This window comes from Centruroides sculpturatus, unplaced genomic scaffold, assembly GCF_000671375.1.
Source record: "Centruroides sculpturatus isolate CEXI.00-Female unplaced genomic scaffold, Cexi_2.0 scaffold466, whole genome shotgun sequence".
NCBI classification, from domain to species: domain Eukaryota; kingdom Metazoa; phylum Arthropoda; class Arachnida; order Scorpiones; family Buthidae; genus Centruroides; species Centruroides sculpturatus.
This window is the reverse complement of record NW_019384737.1, coordinates 30,990-58,770: the sequence shown is the minus strand read 5'-3', so window position 1 is coordinate 58,770 and position 27,781 is coordinate 30,990. Positions and strand designations below refer to the sequence as shown.

General features: G+C 31.8%; 1 protein-coding gene across 1 annotated transcript in view; it reads left to right on the top strand.

The window, feature by feature from the left end:
• LOC111628286 (golgin subfamily A member 7-like) overlaps nucleotides 1–26,462 on the top strand; it is a 35,112-nt gene extending 8,650 nt beyond the window's left edge. The window contains exons 2-5 of the mRNA XM_023372039.1: nucleotides 8,666–8,791; nucleotides 10,223–10,375; nucleotides 17,487–17,588; nucleotides 23,506–26,462. Coding sequence (XP_023227807.1) covers nucleotides 8,666–8,791; nucleotides 10,223–10,375; nucleotides 17,487–17,588; nucleotides 23,506–23,547 — 423 coding nt within the window. The 3' untranslated portion in view covers nucleotides 23,548–26,462. The remainder of the gene's footprint in view (nucleotides 1–8,665; nucleotides 8,792–10,222; nucleotides 10,376–17,486; nucleotides 17,589–23,505) is intronic.
• The last annotated feature ends 1,319 nt before the right edge of the window (nucleotides 26,463–27,781 follow it).

The window sequence follows — 27,781 nt, the reverse complement described above, 5'->3', positions numbered from 1 at the left end:
ATAAATATATATATATATATATATGTAAACAGACATTAAGCTGCACAAATCATTTTTTGAAACATTTTAGTAGTATTGTAATGTTATTTAAAAAAGAATATAATAAGATTATAAAAATAATTTATACAATATGATGGATTACAATATATAAATAGATATTGTAATACAGTATTTGATTTAAAAGTTTTATGATGGAGAGATTCTTTAGTAGTCTTTTTCTTTGATATCAAATGTCTTTGTTAGTCTTGTTTTAACGTAAGATCCATAACAATTTAGTAATGTGGACATCCTTGCAGATCATTTTATGAATCTTGCCAAGAGCTGCATGTTATCTGACTTAGGCTTTAGCATATTTAAGCTGGGTATCCATATGAGGTATTTCACTACATGATTTAAATGCTTTTGGAACTGCACATGTGCAACCTAAAAAATGAGTTTCTAAATTGCATATAACCACACAATTTAGACACTTGTACTGGATGTGGATGTACCTTTCCATTTTGTAAATCATATGCAGCAAATCAGCAACATGTGAATGTCATCGGATGATTTAACATCATTTCTGCAAAATTGTTTGGTGGAGGGATGCAACAGTCTAAGGCATTGTAAATATAATAAATACATTTACAATATCTTTGGCAGCAGTTGAGAAATTATTGGAAGTTTGCAATTTTCCGTAAATTTTTGATAAAAGGGATGAAAATTCAGTCAATTACATTCAACTTTGTACAGCAACAAAAATATTTATTAAACATAAAAACTAACATTTTCAGTCATTTGCTGCTATACAAGGTTGTGTTTAGTTGATTGAGTGATCTATTGAAGCAGTTATTTTATGAGTTAAAAGGAATGGAAAGTTTAAAGTGTAAAAACAATAAAAGTACTAAATGATTGATATTTTGTTTTTCTTATATATATTTTTAAATTTTATAAATTTTCCACAAAGAACAGATATTTTGCTAAGATTATTGTCACCATCATCGATCTTTGATTTCTTTTATTTCCACCGTATAGAATACAAATGAACATAGTGGTTATCAACAATGTAATTTGTGTGGAAGTCATTTGATTATATGCTAGTTTGGTGCAGTGAAATTGCTCTTGTGAATATATAGGTTTACTGCAAGTGTATGCTGGCAAACTGAGATAAATTTCAAATCTTGTTAAATTGATGCAATCTGTGCACTTCACACACTAACAAGCCATATAACAGTCCAGCCAAGATTCATGAAACATGCTGTACTTAAGCTGTGGTAATGTTGAATAATTATTAATTATTTTTTCACTTATAATTAGAGAGAGATTTGCAGAAAATTTGCACATTTAATTGAAAGTGTATTTATTTTACAAAGTTGCAATCATCAAATAAAGTACTATAACTAAATTTAAATATAAATTTCTAACCGATTTCTGTCGATTAAAAAACAGTTGCATTTAAAAATAGCTGATGAGACATATCATTTATTTTGTTATATAAAAAATTAACAAACTAAAAAAATTGTTTACATAAAGAAATAAATTTGACTGGATACATAAAGAACAGATAATTTTATGCTAAATTACCATTTGACTTGGCTCTAATAGAGTGTGATTATAAATGCTAAAAGTGATGGTCAGACTAATAATGCACTTCTAGAATATTGGCGTATTGCCAGCATTCTATCCCTTGACAACAGCTATCACTGCATGCACCATTATAAATCTTTTTCTGTTTACCTTTTGGTAAATGTAGTGATATTGATGAGAAAGACAATAACTTAAAAATATTTTTTTGAAATAATAATGAATTAATATGAGTAACATATAAAGAATTTGTATTTTGTGTTCAAGAAAGGATCTATACAAGAAAAGAGACATTCAGTTTATCAGTTAGTTAATAAAATAAATATCTAGAAATGCAGAAAGATATAAACAAACATACCGGGAACCTGTTGCCAGTGTACTTCTCAGAAAAAACAGAGTGTTACAAACATTTTCGAAGTTGAAAGTTCTTCAGGTAACTGATGATTGTTAAGCAAATGCAATTCAAATTGGAATACCATTCAGAATTCTATCGTGTGGATCGATGACGTCAGTTGAAGATATAAACATCTTTCTTTGTTTCTAGATATTTATTTTATTTTATTAACTATGAGAAACTCTTATATATATATATACACCTTGCTGGGTAAAACGTTAGCTGGCTGAGTGACATTGTAGAGTTTTACTTGGGCCATGGGCATAGGAGTCATCCCCAGCCAGTATCATGGTTAACAGCATAACATTATATCTAAATTTAAGTACATCTGAAGCAAAGGGTAGTTTGGGGTCAGGGTGGCACAACTGGCAAGCGTATTGCATGGCAAGTAGAGATTGCAGGTTCAAGCCTTGCCCTGGGTCACTTCTTTTCTTCCAGATGATTCTAAATTATAATTATTAATTTAGTTAAGAGATGGTGCCTAACATTTACCTCTAGTAGCAAATTACTTAGTATTAATGATTAAATTAGCAGAGTTATAGCCTGATTATATAAGGTGATCATTTCGAGGTGTTTCTATATACATAATGGGCTTCGTGATGTTTGATATATCCAGTAATGTAACTGGCAACACATCTGCACAGTAAGGAATTACAGATTTGGATCCCACTTTGGGCCAGCCTTTTCTTTCTGAATGTTCCAAATTTAAATTAAAATTTGAATTTAATTTCTAAGTATTAAATTTATCACAAGATAGTGGCCTATCCACCTACCTCTAGCTAAATTATATATCAGGAAAATTTTTGGCTGATAAATAATTTGGCAGGTTGTTTGGCAATGCTAGTTTTTATGTATAATGTAATAAAGCTATATTGGCATCACTAATGTGACCAAAGGATTGGCACTGGGTCGATGATGCCTATGTCTTGTTGCTGCTCAATGTGAGTGTATGAGTAAAACAAACTTGTACGCTCACATTGAGCAGCAACAGTGAACAATGTCTATATCTGCAAAAGAATTTTTCAGATATCGCCAAAAACTACTGCCAAAAAAAAAAATTCACATAAAAAAGGAATTATGTTTATTGTGTGACAACATTATGTGACAATAAAAAAGATTTTTCTTTACTAGACATAACTGTTTAAAAAATTATCTATAGAGTATTAATTTTGGAAAACGAGTTGGAGTGCACTTCTTTCGAGTACACAGTCTTTCAGACCTCCTCCATCCTGAATCCAACCACTCGCGAGGCAACAATTCCAACTTGTTTTGCAAAATTAATAATCTATTGATTTATGTAGGAAATTTACATATATATATGATAGGATAGGAGAATTATACTCTATTAGTCAATTGGTCTAACTTAGTAGGTCTCCAATTGCAAGAGGAGATTTGTTCACTTGCAGGTGGACCACAGGAGAATGGTATTATCATTTGGAGGGTTAGATTTGCTTCTCTTAACCTTTGTACAGTGAGTTAGCCAGCTATGGCACTATTGTGAGGACCACCACCGCCCTCCAAAAATATATATATATATATATTGTAAACTTATTTGTAATAATTTTTGTTTATTTACTTTATATCCTTTTTTTTTTATTATGTATTCACATGAACCTTAATTGTATCTTGGATAACAACCGAAGTTGTAAGAGGAAATTCGCCTATTGTACCAATCTAGGGACCCCCTTTTTAATATCAAGTAATTAGAATAAAACGGTTTATCATTCAAAATCTCACAACATGCCAAAGAAAAGAGGAAAAAGCAACCAAATAATCAAAAATTATATAGAAATGAGGAACATTGCATCCCCCTTTGTTTTCGGCAATGTTTACATGAAGAACTTAGTCAAAGCAAGCAATGAACAAACAATGACTAAGAACAAAGATGAGTCATGTCGACTCAGAAGATGACTCTAAGAAAGCTGCAAGTCATCCCCAAATAAGAAAACACTGTCTCAGCTACAATGATGACACTGCCAATGAGTCATCACCCGATGATGACTTTCTCATGCTGAAAGGGTTTAAAAGGAAAGCCCCAACAAGAGAAAGGACAGTCCTGTTAGTCAGTTCAGTTAGAGATGGGGATACAGTGAGTTAGAGGCAGTTCAGTCAGAGAGGAGGACATCGTCCAGTCAGAAAGGAGAGAAAGCTCCAGTCAGAAACAGTTCAGTCAGAGATGGCGACACAGTGAGTTAGAGAAAGTGCGGTCAGAGAAGAGGCACAGTGCAGTTAGAGAAGGTTCAGTCAGAAAGGAGAGACAGCTCCAGTCAGAAAAAGGCAGTCGGAGTGAGGACACAGTCCCGTTAGAAAGACAGTTAGAAGGAGACAGCGAAATAGTCAGCAATTGTGGACACAGCTCCAACCCGAGAAAGAGTGGCTCAAGAGAAGACAACTCAAAAACGAGCAAGAACCAGACGAAGTGCAGTGAACACCAGAAACCTCCGCAGTCTTGGCCGTCAAATCAACGTCACAAGAGAAGACATCTTGTTTATCTGGTATGTTGTGAGTCGCGTAAGTTCGGAATACCCCCCCTGTTAGATACCCCTCGTTGAATAGAAAAGAATAGGCAAATTTCCAAAATCGGTTTTTATAACTCTGTTCCAAACTTTTGTTTATGTTAATAAATGTTCTTAAATTGGTTATATCTGACTCTGCATTTTTCCTCCTAAGAGGCTTATTCCTGGACTTCAGAGTGACTCTTACCCTCGCGCCTTAATCATCCATTTTATCTCAAACGGTGGTGTGTCCGATAAAACACACCTGGTGGCAGGACTCTACCTAAAAAAGTGTTTAATAAACCTTTTACGGCCCCCGATACACACACTATCATGTAGTGAAGAATAAACATGGGAAATTTTTTAAGTATTTTCCCACGCATTTTTCTCGTTACCATTTCGGAAAAAATTTTTTAAACAGTTATGTCTAGTAAAGAAAAATCTTTTTCTATTGTTACACAATAAACATAATTCCTTTTTATGTGAATTTTTTTTCGCAGTAGTTTTTGGCGATATCTGCAAAATTCCTTTGTGGATATAGACATTGTTCACCATTGTCACGCAATCGCCCTTGACAGGTATATCCGTCAATCACTGCAGAGTGGTTAACAAGATGGTGGTATGGGCACTTTTGACAGGTCACATCTAGTTCCTGGTGGCAATTGGCAGTGAGAATGTGTCGTCATCAAGTGTTCACTCCATATTTGGAGTGAACACTTGATTCTTTTTATTTGGGGTCCTCTCCTTTTGATTTCTATGTCCATTTGTGGTAATGATAATGGTTAGTTAAATCAATAACAATTTTTGATGTTATGTTCCTGATACAGTCAAAAGTGACACATTCAGTATGTGTCATCTCTGGACAAGGAAGTAAGTCTATGAGAAAAAGAATCATTTCTTGCTATCATAGTTGAGAGTTAGAAATTTTTTTGTTTAGGTGTGAAATAAAATTTTTAATTAACTTATTTAATTAAATTTTTTTTGTTTAGCCCAGGTCTCACACTAACTTGCTCATTGGTTCACTTACCAATACAACATGTTTAAGTAGAAGCAAGATTTTTACAGAAAAATAAAATTATACAGTTGGAAGAGGATATTGAGTACATTACCAGAAAAGTCTGAAATCTCAAAAAAAAAATTATTTGCTACAAGTTCTGTCCTTGATATGTTGTAGAATACTATTGTATTCAAGAAATTGATTAATTTAAGCATTATTTTACTATGTTTTAAGATGTTTACTAGTAAAATAGCAGTACTTTGAAACTGTATTGTATTGCTGTTTTGAAAATTATTTCTGTAGGAAGGAATATCAATCTATACCAATGCTTATATTGTCAAAACATTTTTATTTCACCAATTGCCCTAGACACATTTCACTATCATTCTTCTCTTCTTCAGTATGACATCTAAAATACATAAGTGCAATTTATTTATACAAGAGAATTTCACTCTCTACTTACATGTTTCTTTTAGCTTAGTTTAGTTTAGTTATAGTTTGAAAGCATTTTATTTTGGAACAGAGTTTCAACATGGAATAAGAACTTATTATTGGATGCTTGCTGCCTTACAAAGAAGTATTGTAAAACCATTATAAAACATTGCAAATGTTTTGTGATGATTAATTTATGAAACATTATAACAATTTACCTTCATTTAGAAAATTTCTCTAAAATTAGTTATAAGCATAGAAGAAATGTCCCATTGATATGCCAAATGTTGTTTTATTTCAGAGATGTCTTGTCAAAAAATTAAAACAGAAAAATTAAGTAGTTCATAGTTCAACTTTTGTATAAATTAAAAAACTGTACTAATAAATAAAATAAAACGGTGTATTTCAGATGCTATACTGAAAAGGGGAAGAATGATCCTGAAATGCATCTTTAAAGATGTTTTGATATGGCAAGCTTTGCTATGGATTGATATTCCTTCCTACAGAAATAGTTTGCAAAATGTTTACTGGTATTAATTTGTCCTGTATTATAATTTTAAATTAATGCCAAATGATTGGATCCAAATTAACGTAGCCCAAAAAGTATCCGAATAGTTGAGTTGTTGCTATTGTTATTGGGCTGCAGCTGAAAAAAACTGTAGACTAATATATTCCCACTGTCATTCGTCTCTGTCTTTCTATCCTTTAATTTCAAGAATGGAGTTAGATAGATGAAAGCTGAGACCAGATATGGAAAGTGTAGGGGCAGGAGGCCCCAATTAACTATATACAAAGCTCCAATGCAGACTGGAAGTCACATTATTTCAATTCAAAAATTTTCTCCCAAAAGATGTTAGATAGATGACTAGCATGACTTTATTGCTAAACAAGGAAAGTATGTTGTACAGAGGCAAGCCATACTAATATGAGGTTGAAAGGATATATTTTAAGTTAAATAAATTAAAAATATGATTAAAAATTGCAGCCAGCATTGCGACAGTGTCACAATAAATATTTGCTCATATATTTGTTAAATTATGGCATTTTCTTCTGTTTCAGCAGTTGTATGAAACTGTTGTTTATCTGACATTTATTGTTAAGAAATGAAAAATGCATAAAATAATTTTAGGATAATCATTTTTAACTTGATTTTTACAGAAATTTTATAAATAAAAATACACTGTAAATATTGCAAACTATTTTTNAAGAACTGAGTAAAATTTGTATAAAATTGAAATAAGTATATTTTTTCATTAAGTTCTGTACTCAGTACTGCATTCAGAAGAATCCAAAGGTGAGGCTAGCTCGAAAGTTTAAAACAATTGAATAATTAATACATTTTATTAATGTGCACATGACAGTTGTATTGCAGGTGGTCAGACAAACCATATTTGCCACCATAAATGTTTTTAAAAACAATGTTTTGAAGTTTGAATGAACAAATTTTATTATTTTTTGTGCCAGTAAGGTGGGCTTAAACTCCTATAGCCTCTTGGATTCACCCCTGTACAAACTAATAAACAATTTATGTTGTGAGTTACTACATTTAAATAAAAATAAACTAATAAAACAGTATAAATATTTTAATGTTGATGAATTTGAATTTATAAGATATTTTTAATAATTTAAAATAGGCTTTATTAATTTTTATACATCTTTGTTAGAGAAACGAATGAATGAATAGCAGAATTGCATCAGAAAATAGTTTAAAGATCAAATTATTTTTTCCTTCTAACCACAGGACAAAGGAAGTGCAAGAATAAACAAAATATTCTAGAAGGAAATAGGTTATGTAAATAATGCAGAACCGTACATACGTTGAATTTGTAACGATTTTTATTTCAATAAAAAAAGATTGTTTTATCACCCGTTTAGAGAAATAGGAAGAAGAAAGATTACTTATGTTAGTTTTACATGCAGTTTGCTGGAAATTGTTTACATCAAATCTCGTCTTTCCACAAAATAATCACATATAACGTGACTGTTATGCACCATAAATGACCTGTAAAACTGATACACAGTTATTTTTAAACATTTCTTTTTTTTTTCCTTTTAATTAAAAGATATAATAGGAAATGGCTTTCTTTTCCATTAGGAAAATAAATGATTAAGCAAATAAAAATAAATAATGTACCAGGAAGATGGTTATTTATAACTAGTGAAAAAGAAACACTAAAAAAATGAGTGTTTTCATTTTTCTTCACTTTTCACATTTTTTGGATCTCAGAACAGTCTGACGAAGACTTGGGCACAGTTGTCCATTAGTTGGACTTATTTTACAGGCATTTATAAATGATTAAGGAAGTTTTACAGCCATAAAAAATACTTAAATAACTAAAAAACATTAATAATTTTGAAATTCTAAAATATTAATTCAAATATACTATACTAGCATATTTTATTTTATTTTTTGACAAAAATCATACTATTATCGTCATTATTATGTAGAAACATAATAATAGATGATGATGATATTTAAAAAATAAAAAAATATTTATGATAGAAAGAGACTATTTTTATTGGAGGTGAATTTACAAGGCACTGTAAATTCATTTCCAACTGTTTATAATAAAGTAGATGTTTAATCATGTATTGGCTGAGGTTTTGGAATGCCTGTTACAAAGTTAAGAGTTATGAGAAACTGTGAGATTTTTCTTAAAATCTTTCAAATGGTTTAAATTAACATATAATTATGATATTAAAATGTATTTGAATTTATTAAACAGATATAGGTATAATTTATAGTTTAGTAAAATATAATTAATTAAAAACTTTCATTTACAGAATCATGCAGTGAACGACGGAACACGACCTTCTACAGGTTGCCGAAAGGTATTTATTCAAAGAGACTATTCCGAAGGAACAAATGTAAAATTCCAAACGAAATTCCCTCAGGAATTGGAAGGATTGGTAATAATCTAAAATTACTTTTTAAAAATCATATAATTAATTTAGAAATTGCAACTCTATGTAATATTGCAATACAGTAATGGATCAATTATCTGGCTTCCAGAAAACTGGCCAGTTTTGAATTTGGCAGGCTGTAGCATGATTGTAGTTTGCCATACTGCCATTTTGTTTTCATTTCTGAGGCGTATGCATCACACGATATCAATTCCATTATGTTCTTTACTTTTCTTTGTTTAATTAATTTTAATCCTAAATATTACACTACACATGGTATTCTATATTTTAAGAGGATTATACTCCATCTCAACCAAGTTGATAGTGACGTGTAAGTAAAAACAGACAACACAACAAGTGAATTACTGAAGAACATTAATACGCTTACACACAATGTAGTGTTGTCATAGAATTTATTTACAAGAGTCCTTACATTATTGAATTATTTACAATAAATAACACTATAATACTTCATTTGTTTTAAAACTATTGACATATGAAAACTAAAAACAAGTACACAGTAATAAAAACTTAAGTCACGAGAGAGAGTGGATAAATCATTTTAAAAAATTCCTTTGTGTACCAATGACACACTGTTGAATGTGGAAATATATACTGTGGTTTCAGGCAATATTGATGTTGCTATCAACTTGGTTGATGTGGAGTATAATAATAATCAAATAGGCCCTGTTTTAGAAATGTTTTAATTTGTATTTGTGAAATACAGTTTTTGTTGCTTATTTTATATTTTAAATATATATTTACCATGTCTAGAAATCTGGACTACTTTTTCCCTCAATCTAGCTGGATAATTGTATATAAGTTATTACATATGCACCGATATGGAGAAGTAGAAGTTTAATCATGTATTGGCAAATATCCAATAGCTAATTAATATTTTTATTAGAAATTTAAATAAGGATTTATCCCTAGTATCAGTTTTATTTTGTACAGCTTTGTTGATGTATTAATTTTTTTTAATGTGTTTGTTAATAGTAATTAACAAATAATTATGGTGTGGTATTAAAAATTTATTGTGTTAAGCTATATTTTTAGTTGATGTGCAGGGACAGTGTGTATTGTCCCAAAACACACTGTCCCAAAATCAGTTAACTGTTGTACAGATTAAATTGTATTTAACTAACTGAAAAATGCAATTAATTCACTTATACCTCTGATCATGCTTCCACCAAATTTTATGTACAAAAGTCATGTTTTAAACTCAATTTATGATTTATATACTGGGAGAAAACAAAACAAAAAAGACAGTTAACTAATTTTTGGATCATCCTATTTTATAACTTAGTAAAAAAATTCAATAATTGTTTGTTCATATACTAATAAAAAATTGATTTATTATATCTATTAACAAATAATTTTTTGTATCATTGAACTTCTTTAGTTTAAAATCTTTTTAAATCAATAAATTCTTTACAGATTGACAGGCAGTCTTTTGAACTCACTATCAACACGCTGAATAATATCTATGCCGAAGCCGAAAAAATCAGCGGTAGAACATATTGCGAAGGATGTATGGCTTGTTTAACTGCGTATTTAATATATCTTTGCATGGAGACACATTACGAGAAAGTATGAATATTTAATTTTATTAATTGCTTATACACAATAAAGATTCTTATAACATACTGCCCAAAAAAAATTAAATGATCAAATTAGTTGCTAACATATCTAATAAAGGTAAATCTGAAGTGGTAAAGTTATTGGCCTGTTGTTCCAGAGTATCTGAATTTCAGTCTAGGTCAGATTGCCAAATGAAGATTTGAATCTGAGCCAAATGTGTTGAGCCTTGTCCCACTCCACTTGGCCATTTGTATTGTAGACCCTAACAAATTGTGACAGATGTGAAACGTGAATCTCCTGGTGACCACAGAGTGGAATTAAGATAATTCATTATAGTAATCCCTTAGTATGTGAGTAATCGATTCGACAAATGGAACCACAGAGTTGTGTTGCAAAACAAACATAACTCCATTTTGATGCTCAATAACACAGGACCCATAAGTGGTAGAGTAATAAACCCAAATCCTATATGTAAAATAAAAGACATTTTATAAACTTCCAAATTTGTAATTTATTTTATTCCTATTGATGTAACTTAGTTGTTCAAATGTTTTCTTTATAATAATAGGTTATACAAGGTCTGTTCAAAAAGTATCGGACCTTTGGTCGGCAAAAATAAATTTATTGACTTTGAGGTACAAAACCCTAATCCCCTTCAAAGTAGTCTCCTTGGTAATGTATACACTGCTTGGTAATGTATACACTGGAAACACTGCTGGNTGGTCGGCAAAAATAAATTTATTGACTTTGAGGTACAAAACCCTAATCCCCTTCAAAGTAGTCTCCTTGGTAATGTATACACGTAAAATATAATTAATTAAAAACTTTCATTTACAGAATCATGCAGTGAACGACGGAACACGACCTTCTACAGGTTGCCGAAAGGTATTTATTCAAAGAGACTATTCCGAAGGAACAAATGTAAAATTCCAAACGAAATTCCCTCAGGAATTGGAAGGATTGGTAATAATCTAAAATTACTTTTTAAAAATCATATAATTAATTTAGAAATTGCAACTCTATGTAATATTGCAATACAGTAATGGATCAATTATCTGGCTTCCAGAAAACTGGCCAGTTTTGAATTTGGCAGGCTGTAGCATGATTGTAGTTTGCCATACTGCCATTTTGTTTTCATTTCTGAGGCGTATGCATCACACGATATCAATTCCATTATGTTCTTTACTTTTCTTTGTTTAATTAATTTTAATCCTAAATATTACACTACACATGGTATTCTATATTTTAAGAGGATTATACTCCATCTCAACCAAGTTGATAGTGACGTGTAAGTAAAAACAGACAACACAACAAGTGAATTACTGAAGAACATTAATACGCTTACACACAATGTAGTGTTGTCATAGAATTTATTTACAAGAGTCCTTACATTATTGAATTATTTACAATAAATAACACTATAATACTTCATTTGTTTTAAAACTATTGACATATGAAAACTAAAAACAAGTACACAGTAATAAAAACTTAAGTCACGAGAGAGAGTGGATAAATCATTTTAAAAAATTCCTTTGTGTACCAATGACACACTGTTGAATGTGGAAATACATACTGTGGTTTCAGGCAATATTGATGTTGCTATCAACTTGGTTGATGTGGAGTATAATAATAATCAAATAGGCCCTGTTTTAGAAATGTTTTAATTTGTATTTGTGAAATACAGTTTTTGTTGCTTATTTTATATTTTAAATATATATTTACCATGTCTAGAAATCTGGACTACTTTTTCCCTCAATCTAGCTGGATAATTGTATATAAGTTATTACATATGCACCGATATGGAGAAGTAGATGTTTAATCATGTATTGGCAAATATCCAATAGCTAATTAATATTTTTATTAGAAATTTAAATAAGGATTTATCCCTAGTATCAGTTTTATTTTGTACAGCTTTGTTGATGTATTAATTTTTTTTAATGTGTTTGTTAATAGTAATTAACAAATAATTATGGTGTGGTATTAAAAATTTATTGTGTTAAGCTATATTTTTAGTTGATGTGCAGGGACAGTGTGTATTGTCCCAAAACACACTGTCCCAAAATCAGTTAACTGTTGTACAGATTAAATTGTATTTAACTAACTGAAAAATGCAATTAATTCACTTATACCTCTGATCATGCTTCCACCAAATTTTATGTACAAAAGTCATGTTTTAAACTCAATTTATGATTTATATACTGGGAGAAAACAAAACAAAAAAGACAGTTAACTAATTTTTGGATCATCCTATTTTATAACTTAGTAAAAAAATTCAATAATTGTTTGTTCATATACTAATAAAAAATTGATTTATTATATCTATTAACAAATAATTTTTTGTATCATTGAACTTCTTTAGTTTAAAATCTTTTTAAATCAATAAATTCTTTACAGATTGACAGGCAGTCTTTTGAACTCACTATCAACACGCTGAATAATATCTATGCCGAAGCCGAAAAAATCAGCGGTAGAACATATTGCGAAGGATGTATGGCTTGTTTAACTGCGTATTTAATATATCTTTGCATGGAGACACATTACGAGAAAGTATGAATATTTAATTTTATTAATTGCTTATACACAATAAAGATTCTTATAACATACTGCCCAAAAAAAATTAAATGATCAAATTAGTTGCTAACATATCTAATAAAGGTAAATCTGAAGTGGTAAAGTTATTGGCCTGTTGTTCCAGAGTATCTGAATTTCAGTCTAGGTCAGATTGCCAAATGAAGATTTGAATCTGAGCCAAATGTGTTGAGCCTTGTCCCACTCCACTTGGCCATTTGTATTGTAGACCCTAACAAATTGTGACAGATGTGAAACGTGAATCTCCTGGTGACCACAGAGTGGAATTAAGATAATTCATTATAGTAATCCCTTAGTATGTGAGTAATCGATTCGACAAATGGAACCACAGAGTTGTGTTGCAAAACAAACATAACTCCATTTTGATGCTCAATAACACAGGACCCGTAAGTGGTAGAGTAATAAACCCAAATCCTATATGTAAAATAAAAGACATTTTATAAACTTCCAAATTTGTAATTTATTTTATTCCTATTGATGTAACTTAGTTGTTCAAATGTTTTCTTTATAATAATAGGTTATACAAGGTCTGTTCAAAAAGTATCGGACCTTTGGTCGGCAAAAATAAATTTATTGACTTTGAGGTACAAAACCCTAATCCCCTTCAAAGTAGTCTCCTTGGTAATGTATACACTGCTTGGTAATGTATACACTGGAAACACTGCTGGAACGCATCTTTTGGAATGGCCATCAGCCGGTCCGTCGGATTTTGCACGATGTCTTCTCTCGACTAAATTCGGGTTCCTTTTAGCGGCATTTTCAGCTTGGGAAATAGCCAAAAGTCACACAGAGCCATGTCGGGAGAGTACGGAGCGTGATGAACCACAGAAGTGTTATGTTTGGCGACGAAAGCCCGAATCAGGTGCACAGAATGGGCGGACGCGTTATCATGATGGAGCTGCCAAGTTTTGATCGACCACAGATCTGGTCGTTTGCGTCGCACAGCATCGGAAAGACGACAAAGGACCTCCTGGTAGTACTCCTTTGCGATAGTTTGGCCTTGTGGTGCGTATTCACGACACACCACCCCACGAGAGTCGAAAAAACTGTCAACTGTCAACATTGATATTGCTGTGGACCTGCCGCGCTTTTTTGGCCTCGAGGATCGTCCCCGAAAGCCTGCTGAATCTTGCGAATGGTTTACACTCGGGTATCGCCAAGGTTTTTGGCAAAATTTGATGTAATATTGCTGCTCACGTTGTTCAGTCATTTTCCAGCTTAGTGGAATCCGACGAGAGCGCACTACATGACCTCACTCATAGGTCGATTGCCAACGATTAACGCTTCCTGCAGGCGGGAAAAAATTCAGGGCTGTGCATGACTGTCCCCTCTACAACTCCACTGAAGGAGGCCTCTCGCGCATCATTGGTTTACGCGGAGAAAAAGAAGGTCCGATACTTTTTGAACAGACCTTGTATGCATTTTGATAAAATGCAGATGTTAAACTGTTTGTCTCTCCCAAACCGTAAGAGATAGATCTAGAGGTATTGTGTATGAAATACGGTATTATATGTTAAATATGGTATAAAGGAAATGTAATATGTAGAAAAATACAAGCATCATAATCTATTAAAAAAACGTCATTTTATGGTAAAAGTACAGATGCATTTACATCAATGTCTTAGTTCCACTGTTGCTTTTTGCTAAACAGCTGTTGATAAGATTGTGTTACTGTAAATTAAGTTGGGAAAACTTTCATATATTTATAATTACAAGGTGTGTACAGGCAGAGGTGGATTTAGGTTTTTCTGAGCCTAGGGCTTATTGAAGTCTAATGGAGCTCCATTTTTTGTTAGATTAAAAATCTTTAAATTGGTGTTTAAAATAATACTATAAATTATCATTATGTTAACTATTATTACTATATGATAAGTGCTCATTATTAATGAAAAAGTATTAAAAATTTATAATTATTCAATTTTTGTGGCCTTTGACACTTGGAGGCCTAGAGCTTAAGCCCTATTAGTCCCTATGTAGATCTGTCACTGTATACAGGTATGCATACAATGTCTATAATGTTAATTTATATTAATGCATTTAACCCTTAAAAATTTCAAATTTATGCATTGTGCTGACATCTGGTAACTAGTCAATTATTTAAAATTTAAAAGTTTTTCACCTATAGTAAAGTGAATTTGTGTACATGGTGGATTATTTAAATCATTATCATCAGGTCTTTTATGTTCTGAAAAAAAAATAATTATTTGCTGTTTTTTGTGAAGAAAGTTAATAAGATTATATAGAAGAAAAGATTTTTCTTTATGGATGTATTGGGTTGTTCGGAAAGTAAGTTCATTATTTTTCCATGGAAAAAAATACAATATTTTTATAATAAATAAATATTTTATTGATTTATATATAAACCATTTTGGTCAAATACCTGTTGCCATCATTTCTGATAGTAGCATGATTTCACATTCATAAAAGTTTTGATCGTTGCTTACAAAAAACTGATTTTTGACATTGTCATTTCAAGAAAATGTCTTACAGTTAAAAAAAAATTGTGTAGACCGGAACAAGTAATAATCTGAGTGTGCTCGATCTGGCGAATACAGTTGGTGTGATAGCACATCCCATCTAAGTTATAACAGTTTCTGATGAGTTACCAAACTTCTGTGAAATTTGACATTATCGTGATAAAACACTACACCTGTTTTGTCGATCAATTCTGGCCGCCTTTTCTGTTTGACGATATTACTCAATTTGTTTACTTGACGGCAGTACACTTTCGAATCAATTGTTAAACTGTCTGGTAAAAGCTCAAAAAAAAAATTTCCTTAAAATCCCACCAAAGAGAGCATCTCTCTTTAAGAACACGTGGAACCCATATATCGAGCTTTGAAATGAAACCAATTTGTTTCAAATAATCATAAACAGTTCAATTTGACAAATTTAATCTCTTAGTGATTTCACGTGTTGTTATTTGGCAGTTTGCTTCAATCAGTACCTTTATTTTGTTTTCATTGGCTTCAACTGGCCAACCATTCAACTGGTGGTGCATCTTCAATATTGAAATTGCCAGAACAAAATTTTGTAAACCACTTTTGGCACTGTCGTTCTGTCAATTCATCTTCTCCATACATGTCACACAATTTTTTTCTTGCTTGAACGGAATTCTTGTTGTTTCGGTAATAAAAAAGCAAAATATGCCAAAAATGCTGCTTCCGATCTTCCATATTTGATGAGACACAAAAAATAAACAATTGCACAAAATCAAACAAAATTTTTTACGAATAAGCCTTAAAATGCTAGCTGTCAAAATATATAATGATAATACGGTTTAGAATGAAAATGGTGGGAAAAGTACGACTAATCTGTCTAGTGGTAAAAAAACGAACTTACTTTCTGAACAACCTAATAGTTTATTATTGTCCTCTGCATAAATTTTAAAATACAGGACATCCGAAAAGTTACAGTGCAGTGGAAATGGTTTAAGTGAACTTTTATGTTGCCATTTCTCCTATGGCAAATGCTGGAAACATCCCTTGGAGGCTCTAAAATCTGGGGATTGAGATATGGTGAACTAGTGGGCCAGATTCCATAGGAGATTATGCAATTGGCAGAGAAGTCTTTCAGAAAGTCTGTGAGTGAATGGTAATGCCATGTATCGCAAAGTGGAATATAACAATCAGAAATATCCTGAAATTTTAAGTTTGATTCCATGACAACTGTCAGAACTCCTTAATACCAGAGTACATACATTAAGTATACATTAAGTATACATTAAGAAAAATATACTTTATTTGGAGTTTACAATTTAGAATTTTCAAATTTTACACTTCAAGAAAGTGTTTTTGTTTTTTTTTTTGTTTTTTTTTGATGAACAGTTGGAATTACCAATGCTACTTTTTTAATGGAATGTGTATCATTTTATAGAGATTGTCTCCTGATAAACATACCAAAAGGCTTTTTCCTATAAAATTTTTTGTTCCCATAAAAACTTTCAGTACATTTATCAGGGAGGAGAACTCTTTAAAATGACGTAAATTTTATTAAAAAGTGGCATTAGTAATTGCCAACCTTTCCTATTTAGTTTATTTTTTATTCCATTAATGATAAAATAAAGTTTTATTGAGGTGTAAAATTGGGAAAGAAAGAAATAAATAATTTTCTTATTTTTGCTGTAGATGGAAATTTGATTTTTTATTCTACAGGTATACCTCGACTTACGTCGTTTTTCGACTTAAGTCGTTTTCCTGGAACCAATTACCGACGTAAGGCGAGGTATACCTGTACTGTCAAAATTTCTTTGCACTTGTTGATTCAATTAACAAATGTGTGATACTTACTATACTATACTTACACCATAATCTTATTAAGAGGCATGCTCTTTTATTGGTTTGTCTTAATGCTTCTCACTTTAAATATGTATTATCTGCTATATTAAATTTTTAATTAATTTATAATCAAATTTTGTCTGTAATCTACAGATAAAATCAGTCTTTTATATAAATTATTTGATAAATCTAATTGCTTTTATAAAAAAAAAGTCAATTTGTATTCATTTCAAAATGTATTTATTTAAACTTAGTGTTTGAAAAGGATAGCGGCATTTGTAGATGAACAGAACGAAACCGTCTGGCTTCCGAGAGGTCTTTATCTCACAGATCCTGTCGAAAGAGGACTTAGAGTAGTATCCTTTATTGATGACAATTATTCATAATAATAATAATAAAACTAAATTATTTTGAAAATTTCATTTATCATCTGTTATATTTCAAAATATTTATTTTGAGTATTAAAATTGTAGGAAAAAAAAATACCAAATTTACAAGGCAATAGCATCCGAAATTGATATGTCAATTACATAATTAAATTTTGCTAACTGTTATAAAGCTATATTAAATTCTTAATAAAATTTGGAGTAGAGGTAATTCATAATCTTATAATACCTGGAAAAAATCAAGCAATTCTGGTTTTGTATTTGAAAAAATTAGTTTGGACATTCAGAATTTGTACCATCCTAATTCCTATTATTGTAACAACAAGGAGTTAATAATTAAATGTTATACTTATTTAAAATGAAAGTAAATATAACGTATAACTGAACTTGATAATAGATTCTAGGGTCCAAAATAAGCCTAAAATCCTCTTCATTTATGATGTGGCCAGCAAAAATTTTGTATCTGAAACCAATTTTAAATATCTTATAAAAAGGATACTGCCATTTGTTTTCCACTTCTGCACTTTTGCTACTGGCACGTATGTACTAAAGCTTTATTTTAAATGTTTAAAACAGTTTTTGAATTCGTGGAAAATGGACTTGTTTTCGTACAAGTACTGAGCTTTGATTGGTTTTATAAGAAGCAAAAATCCAAATCTACACCCCCAGATGTCATTTTGAGCAGTTTTGTAAATTATTCTGTTTAATTTTGTAAAAATGAAATGATAGTCAAAATAAATTTACATTGAAGAATTTTCTTTAAGTATTATTTTTATTTTTACTTTAAAGCAGGTGGATATTGCAAAATCTTAGTGGATAAGAATTTCTTTATATTTATTATAAAGGGCCTATTGGGCAGTGAGTAAGTATTGAGGTAAGTAACCTCAGTCAATCCTAAAGGACAAACATTCACTTACCTCAGTCGGTCGACAGAAGTATAAAAAAGTTAAAAATTACTTTAAAAAGTTGAGAACTCTAGCATTAGTACTTTGGTAGGGAATTTGAAAAGCATTTTTTTGCAGATCATGTCTTGGAAGCAGAGCAGATTTAAAAAAACATTTATAGAGGACTTTAGACTTACTCTTGTCCCTAGAATCTATCCCTAAAATATTGGTACAGAGTTTGGTTATGTCCGTACACTTTGGCTTTTGTACTCAAACTATATTTCAAAATATAAAGTGGAAAAAAATTTATAACAAGATTGTCGATACACAAAATGTTCTCAAAATAATTTTATTCAATGTTATTTTCTATAACAAGAATAGTGCTGAAGCAGTATGTCACACAATGCCCGTTTCGAGGCATTGTGGCATACTGTTTAGAGCCGAGCATTATATACGTTGCATTAGATAGTTTGTGGAAGAACAACATTCATTTGAAATGTTCTAAATATCAAATGAACAGTTGGATTCTTTAATGGGCTACTTTAAGACTAATTATTTCTTAAGGAATTAAATAATTTAGCAAGAGATAGGCATCTAAGCCATTGTCTCATATTAAGTTTAATAATTAAAAATAAATTACTTATCAAGTCGGTTGTATATGGAATATTCTAAATCAGAGGTGGGAAATTTTTGACTTTTTGTGGATTCCGATGCAGCTTAAATTAATAACGATATATGACGGTAATTTAATAAATAAGGGCAAATTTGCATTTTCTTGAGATGTTCATCAAATGTACAGATCTATGTAAGATGTCTTTTTTGATGTAGTCGCTAGCTTTTGCAATTCACTTTTCAAATCTTTCAACAAGGTTTTGATTTTGTTGAAGCCACAAATTTTCCGCCTTCTTCAACTTGTTGCCACTGTGAAATCTTTGTTCTCGTAATGCTCCCTTAAGATTGCCAAACATGTAATAGATTAAATGAAGTTGAACCGTAGGAGGAATGATTTAGGGAATTTAATTTCAAGTTCTGGATGCTAGTAACTGTTACATCATGCTTTGTCATGGAGAAGTTGGCAAGGACGACTGAGAATTGCAAACTTTAGTTATTCGTCCAGCCTGGTGCTGTATCTTACATTGTTGATTGTCTCTTCTGTCTTCTGATAGTGTTCAAGAATATGTTTATTCATATCCTAGAACAATGTAAGCATAGGTTTACTGGCAGAAGTGCCAACTTAAACTTTTTCTTTGCAGGAGAGAACGTGTCACCATTCCATGAACTATTTTTTGGATTTTGGTTCATAATAATGAATTCAGATTTCATCTCCTGTGATAATGCATGCAAGAAACTCTACTTTAACATAGTAATGTGTCAAAAAAGGTATGCAACTCAGCAGATGGTTCGACCTGGGCTCGTCAGTCAACCGTCTCAGCACCCACTTTGAGTATAATTGACAGTGTCATGGATGGCACCATTTGCAGCTTATATTCAATTTAGTGGGAACAGAATCTACAGAAATCTTCCCATTCTCAAAAATAAATGCAAGCAATATTGGCACCACGATGACTATGGAAGGTAATCCCAGCCACGTTCATCAACAACCGATTTCAATCTTCTTGAATCTGTGTACCCACGGGTACACTTTGTTTTTATTCAGATAACTTGCACCAAGTTGCTGAATCATTCTTCTATGAATCTCCCATGGTTTCAGTCCTTCTGACTGCAAAAATCTAATGACAGAATGCTGCTCTTCTCTGATCTGATTTTTTAGTGGGTGGCCAGATTTTTTCACTGTCATTAGTTATGCTTCTTCCTGCTATCCGTTGTACACTTTCAGAACCTGCCCTATACATGTCTCTACACACAATGTTAGTTTCATGAAGTTCTGTCCAATCTTATTACATATCCAGGCAATTTGCATTATTGAATTACTCTCATAAATGATGAAAGTTTAATTTTCTGTTGAATTTTGAGTTAAAAAATATGTTTCCTGTCTTTTCTTGGTAAATACAGCCATTTAAATGCAATTTATATAAATTTTTGGTGCATATATACTGAATTTATATATTTAAAATTATACAACATGCATCCATAAGAGGTCCCTCTGAGATGGTACTTAGTCATCTAATTACAGAAGGTTTCCACCTCTATTCTACAAGGGAGGATCCAAAAAAAACCAAAATGAGAACACGCTGCCATTCATAGACGTAGTAGAGAGTTCTCCCATTACATGGGGTTAGTAGAGACTTTCACGAAACAGCTGAAATGTAATCCTACAAACCGGTGTCGGTTTGTATGTTTACATTTGAGCGTAGTGTTGTGTTTCTCTTACTGTTACTTTGTTCCACCTGCGAAGTTTTGGGAGTCCTTCAACTTCTCGAAACATCGAAAAAATCTGCCAAAAAAGTGTTAAGACGTCTGCGAGAGGATATGCAAAGGAAACACCCTGAACTTTGGCGATCAGGTGGCTGGTTCCTTTATCACGACAACGCCCCCACACACACGGCCTTACGAGTGACTCGCTATTTGGCCTCTCGGGGATGGCCTGTTGTTCCCCACCCTCCGTATTCACCAGACCTAGTCCTCTGCAACTTTTTTCTGTTTCCGAGAATGAAGAAAAATCTAAAAGGGAAGCATTTTGATGATGTTGAGGTGGTAAAAACAGCTTCACTAAGGGCACTGGATGATATCAAGGTTGAAGAGTTCCAGAGATGCTTCAAACAGTGGGGAAAAAGACTTTGCAAGTGCATCGCATCTAATGGAGAGTACTTTGAAGGTGACTGAAGAAATTTTGTAGAAAAGTTAGTAAATAAAGTTTTTATACAAAAAAATCTGGTTATTTTTGGGTCCCCCATGTATATGATAGTCATATTTATTTAAATAATTTAAATATATTAAATTTAAAATAATTAGTTTTTGATGATTAATTTGCAAAATATAAGGATTGCCCAATTGAAAAGTGGACACGTGTCATATTTCATCGTGCAAATTAACAATTAGCAGATTACCTTACAAGTGGGTAAGCTCAACACAGGTGAAGCACAGACTGCATTAAGTATTGGAAGGAATAGATGTTATCTCCAGTGATTGGCAGATTAATGTTAAGTTAGTTGCAACGGAAGTATACGGAATCGAACAGTGGGGCAGAAGTTCTGTTTTTAGTGGCCGAAGAAAATAGCAGTGCCGACATCTATGGACAAATGAGGCACGTTTATGATGAATATTGTTTAGGGTGAACAGCAGTGAGTAATTAGTACAAAAGTTACAGAGAAGACTACAAGTCAATTCAGGATAAACTGAAACCAGGTCAGACATGCTGTAATTGCTGCTGTGGATGACATAGTCAGGAGGAGTTGCAACTTACATATAGTCCTGACCCATTGCCATGACAATTTCACGTTTCAGATTTCTCGAGAAAGCTTTGTGAAGGCAAAGATTCATGTCATATGACGAAGTGAAGGAAAGGGTCAAAGAGTTTTTTTACCAGCAGCCACCAGAATTCTGTGTGTGGAGCATTGGTCTGCTTGTGAGATGCTGGGATCTTTGCCTAAACAAACATGGAGATTTCTTTTATAATCACAATAAATGTTTACCAATTCTTAATAAATGTCCACTTTTCATTTGCACAACCCATATATATATATAAATGGACGTGTGTGTCCATATATTTCACTTTTCAGCCAAAACTACACATCGCACACGAATGGTGTTTATATGTGGTAGTAGCCCCAAGTCTCTATTTGTGCACTATGGTGGTTGCGTCTCGATAGCTATAAGGGTGCGGGCTTAAAGTGGTTGACTTCGAAGATTTTCTATTTCGGATATCGAACGTCTTTATAGGAACTGATTGGAACCTGAAGCAGAAACCAGAAGGGGTTCGAAAACGTTTGTTTACCGATTTTTTGCGTGATCACACCGTAAATGGTTCAGGTGTGTAAAATTTTTTAGTAGTTCCGGTGTGATAAATAGTGAATTTATTTTCTATTTCGATTTTTAAAATGTTTGAACTGTTTTAAATTCAAATTTGTATTCAAATTCGAATTGGTTTGATTATAGAACGATTGTAAACGTTCCAGAAAATTGATTGAATTGAAAATAGTTCGTTTGACTGGACGTAAAAATTCTCTAATTAGTCTGGAAACGGGGGACCTAATTCTTGCATTCTGTGCTATAAAAGTGTGAGAGATATGGGGTTGAAAATGGTTGACTTTAAAGATGTGTAACAATGGAAGTGTCAACAATAGAAGTGTTAACAATGGAAGTGTTGAGTAACAAAGGAAGTGTTAATATAAAGCGGCATGCAAGATTTACAGGTGGTTTTTTGCGGGAAATCGAACATATTTTTAGACTCATAAAAATTCTCTAATTAGTCTGGAAATGGGGGACCTAATTCTTGCATTCTGTGAAAACGGGTAAGATTGGCTATAATGTAATTATCTTAATCTTCACTATCGTTACTTTTTGCCCAGCAAAGCGGGTCCTTGCAGCTAGTAGCAAATGTAAATGATGATGATAATTCTATGCTATTGTTCGTCTATATTTTTGGTGGTAGTACAGTAGTTCTCACTTCCATCATTAAGATGGGTCAAATCTTCAATGTATAAAGATATGTCACACTCCTATATCATTTGCAATGTTCTGTATTATCCATAGCTAGAAAATTCAGAACTTTTTCAGTATTTGAAGCCAGTTTCTTGATCGCATCACAAATTCTTACTCATAATCTATTGATACTTATTTACAGCTATCGGCAGAAATCCGAGAGACGACAGTCTGTAGTTATGGCTACATGTTCTAAGTTGTCTTTTATATATAAATTTGAGGATATTATTATAAAACTTAAGTTTATTCTTTATTTTTGAGTGAGTTTTGTGTTCTAACCAATGTACTTCATTAATTTTGAGGTCAAATGAGTTCTTTGAACCTGTAAATTAGTTTGCTGTTCACTTTGTATAATAAAAATTTAGAATTACAGTACACACAATTCTTTAACTAACCTTCAGATTGAAATTTCAGTCTTGAATGAACCAGCCAACAGGTCATGACACCATTTAAATACTCGATGAACTGTTTTACGGACCAACTTTACGCATCCTCGTGTGCTTGTTTCCTTAGCCAAAATCAGCATTTTCTTAAGTGCGTTTTGTTGACAGGAATTAATTTCACACATTTTTCATTATTAAGTGTTTTTACCAGTTTATTCACGGTATAAAAAAAACAATTGCTCATTTCTACCGCTAGTTCATTTTATTGTAAGGCAGCTGTCCGTCTCTGTGTTTTGTAAAATTTTTGTGATAAAAAAAAAAGAAAAGTAAGAAAAATACATTGTAATTATTATAAATTAGAAATAAATATTGTATATTTATTTAAACTTTTAATGAATGAAACTATAGAAATATACAGATATGTTCTATAAGAATGATGCCATTTGTTTCCTTATCAGATATTGTGCCAAGTTTGAGAGAAATTTCATGTACAGGAGCATATTTTATTGCTCTTTGGAAGATATTCATGCGGTTATATATATAAAAGGTATATATATAATATTTCTCTCTGTCATTTGTAGAAAACTTTTAATATCGTAATTCGATACCTTAGATTTATAACGAGGACGTTGCCGATTTCCGCAACGTACCACCCGACAAATATAAGTAGAAAATGGGAATCCGCATTAGTTTTTGCATTAAAGGAATCTTTAGACGCGAGGAAATAAAATGAAAACTTGAGTCTGTCCGACACTGAGATTTTGATTTGATGAAACGAAACTGTACATAATTTATTTTCTGATGTGCCTATTCTAGTTTAATTAAATCCGATAATAGAAATGCAGTTGGAAATGTTTAAACTTTTAATTGTAATTAAATGTAAATAACAGTTTAGTTGGAGATAAATAAATGTGTTTTTTGTTTTTTTTCCTTCTGCCGAAAGTCATTTTCCGACATCAAATTTCGTTGCTCTTTGTCTAAAATCAGAACAGACTATTTATCAAACAGACTGACATTTTGCTGATTTATATATTTATTTTTATTAAAAATATTTGGACATTCTGTCAATCATAAAGGTATAAAGTAGAAAATTATGCTCTGCTATAGTGAAATCTTTAAAAGTTTGCTCTAACAATGTGCAATTTTCTTATAATTTTTGAGTTTTAATTGAAGTGATGGCAATTTCTGTAGAGAACTGGAATTAGACTGCTTATTTAGATGGCCAAATTGATTGGAAAAACACTAATTTTCGTTTTAAAATTGATTTTATTTTGGTTATATCATAATTATTTGAGACTTGCGTGTCTATTTTTATAGTATTAATGGTATGCATTGGTCAGGAGTAGAATTAAATGCGCAAATTAAACTGTCTTGTTATACTCATTTTTTAAAATCAAAGTATAATCAGAAGTGTGTGAAATTTTTAAAGTAAACTTTCAATCATTCAAACTAAGTTGTAAAATCAACTTCAAAATGATATTTTTTGTATTAATCAAGTCATAAACTTGATTACAATTTCAATAAACAACAGTTTGAACCAAGACTAAAAGTTTGCACTCGATATAAAATAAATTGGGTAAGCTAATCACAAAAGACTAATGAAAATCTTTGTAACAATATCAGTAGTCATTTAGATTTTACAAGATTTACACTGTATAAATTTATATCACGAGCTAGTGCAGATTCGAGACCAAATAAAAAGTGTGTATTTGTGTGTATCTGAGGCAAAATGCAGTTTTTCTAAGCTTAAAATACAAGAGTTTGCATTGCAATAAGTTACTGTTTCTTGTTAAGCAATAGTTGAAGAAATTTTTATTGCAGGAAAGGTAAATTCCAGATTTCTTTGGTTATAAGTCTGTCGATGTATTGTTTATGGAATTTACTTTGTTTATTTTAAATTAAACAGAGCTAATTTTATTGTGCCCTACAGAAAATTATTCAAGAACTAGTTGAGTTTCATTTTGTGTTGTTAATTATGTACAAATTTCTGTTACTTTTTAAATGTAGTCAAATTCAGAGATGATCCCATAACGGATTTTTGTGTGTAACGATTACTCCAAGTGTAATCTTTTAATAATAAATGGACTGCGAGGCATTTTACTTTGACCGAAGTTTGTAGTGCGCCGTAATAAACTTAGATAATTATCAAGATCTCATTCTTTTAAAAGAGATTGCGAAGCAATCTCATTTGAAGGAATTGTTTGCATTTGGTAATTACTCGAAAAGAAGTGATAACAAAAGTTTTTCCAAAATTTTCCATCTTGCATTCTTAATTTGTTTTACAAATTATATCACAACAGACATTCTAGTAATTTGACTCATGCAACGTTAAACTTCTGCATGTTGCCAGCTTTTGTTTTGACCATTATGGAAAATCCTAACCAACGGTCCATTGTCCCTTTTGAGCGACAATGGAGAATTATGCCCAGACTAGAATAAAATTTGGAAAATTACACGTCTTGGGTACTTAGTTTTGCATTACTTGTATAATAGCTTGAACACGACAGATCACATTGTCCTCGTAACAACACAAACATGTTGAGGTTGTTTTTTTAAATACTCTTTCCACCTCAAGGGCACCAAAAAGGTCTTCTTAATCATATCCATTATAGATTTGGCCAGACCCACAAAGCCGATGCCAAAGAATGCGGCTCGACTTATCCAGGACAGACCGCCTGTAAAAAATTTCCAAAGCTTCCCGCCCAGACTCTGTCTCAAGTTCTGCAGAACGTCTGGCCACGTACACGTCGAGGCCGTCTTACAGTCGAAGTCTCACTCTGCAAGTTCGTATTATGCGGAACTTCAGACACGTTCGTGCCGCTACACGAAGAACTCGAGACTAAGCATCACAAAAGTTCACGAAATGACCACCGTTCTTGTAGAATAGTGGTAATTTTGCTAATATTTTTTAACTAAAGAAAATGGTACGTCTGTACGTACGACCGATATTTGTCGAGATGTCAAGTGAAATTATGTAGAAGTCATTACAAAAGGATTTCAAACCCTTAACCAAGCTTTACATCTGTACTCATTTAATCTTCCAAAGAGCTATAATAATTTAAAAAGTTGTGTTATCTTAGACATAATGTGTGTTTCTTCTGTAATCCAAAAGTACTTAAATTAATTAATTAAAAAATTGGCACGATAAACTTGATAATTGTATAATTAAACTGGTCTCAGTACTGGAAAAAATCATGTAAAACAATAGAAATGCAATTATTAATTATTGCTACTAGAAAATAATTTTTATCATTAGAATAATTTGTTGTAAAGAATATTTAAGATTTTTAAAATAAAGATATTTTGAATAACTCTAATGTTAATTTTATTAATTATTATAATATGCAGGTTGACCCAAAAGTCAGTTTAACATTGTAATGGTAACAGCTGTAATATTTTGCAAAAGCAAAACTCCATTTACCAGTGATGCTCACAAATCTGTGCATAACGGAACTGACTCTTGAGCTGTCCTATGTTGAACTTTAAAATGTTTTTAAAGTTTTTTCTTTGAGTGGTCTAAAGCGGTGATTCCCAAACTTTTTTGAGCCAGCACCCCTTGGTTCAATAAACTTATGCCTAACACCTTTTAACACATTTTCCTCTTATGTGAGAAAGGCTTGGAAATAGTCTTACTTGTTAGAAAAATTTTTCTACAAACCTCACGTTTTGTGTCTTTAATGTACATTGTTCTCCACATCTGGAAACCATTAAACACAATGTTTTGTCTTACCCTTTTAACAGATGAAATGGGAGGGTTGTTAGTGACTCCAACCTTTGCCTATGGTCACCATTCAGTATTCTGCTTCCATCAATATTCCCCTTGCTTCATTTAATATTCCTAGATTTACTCTCACTCACAGCAGCACTCACTTTAGGAACAACCAGTCTAAAGTATACTACTTTAGATCACTCTGCAGACAAAGCTGTTACAAAATTTTATCGATCTATTTCTATGTGCATTTATCTTGACACAGAAAAACTAGAGACAGAGTCTCAGAAATAGTACAATTTTTGGTGCTAGGAATCTGTAATGGTGCTACTGCCATGGCAGCATCAAACAAATTGTTCCAAACTTTCTGCCACTCTTGCTCACGTATTTCAATTGAATTATATCATTAGTAACGACCAAGTGCAACATATCGGGACTCGCTCTCCCCTTTCAATTTGTCTTTTTAGTTCTAACAAATCACATAAACCCCATTTTTCAAATAGCTTTGTAACTGAAAGTCACACAGTGCAAGAACGGGCAAATGAGCAGGCCATTGTATTGGAAAAGATCCATCAATTGCTCTCT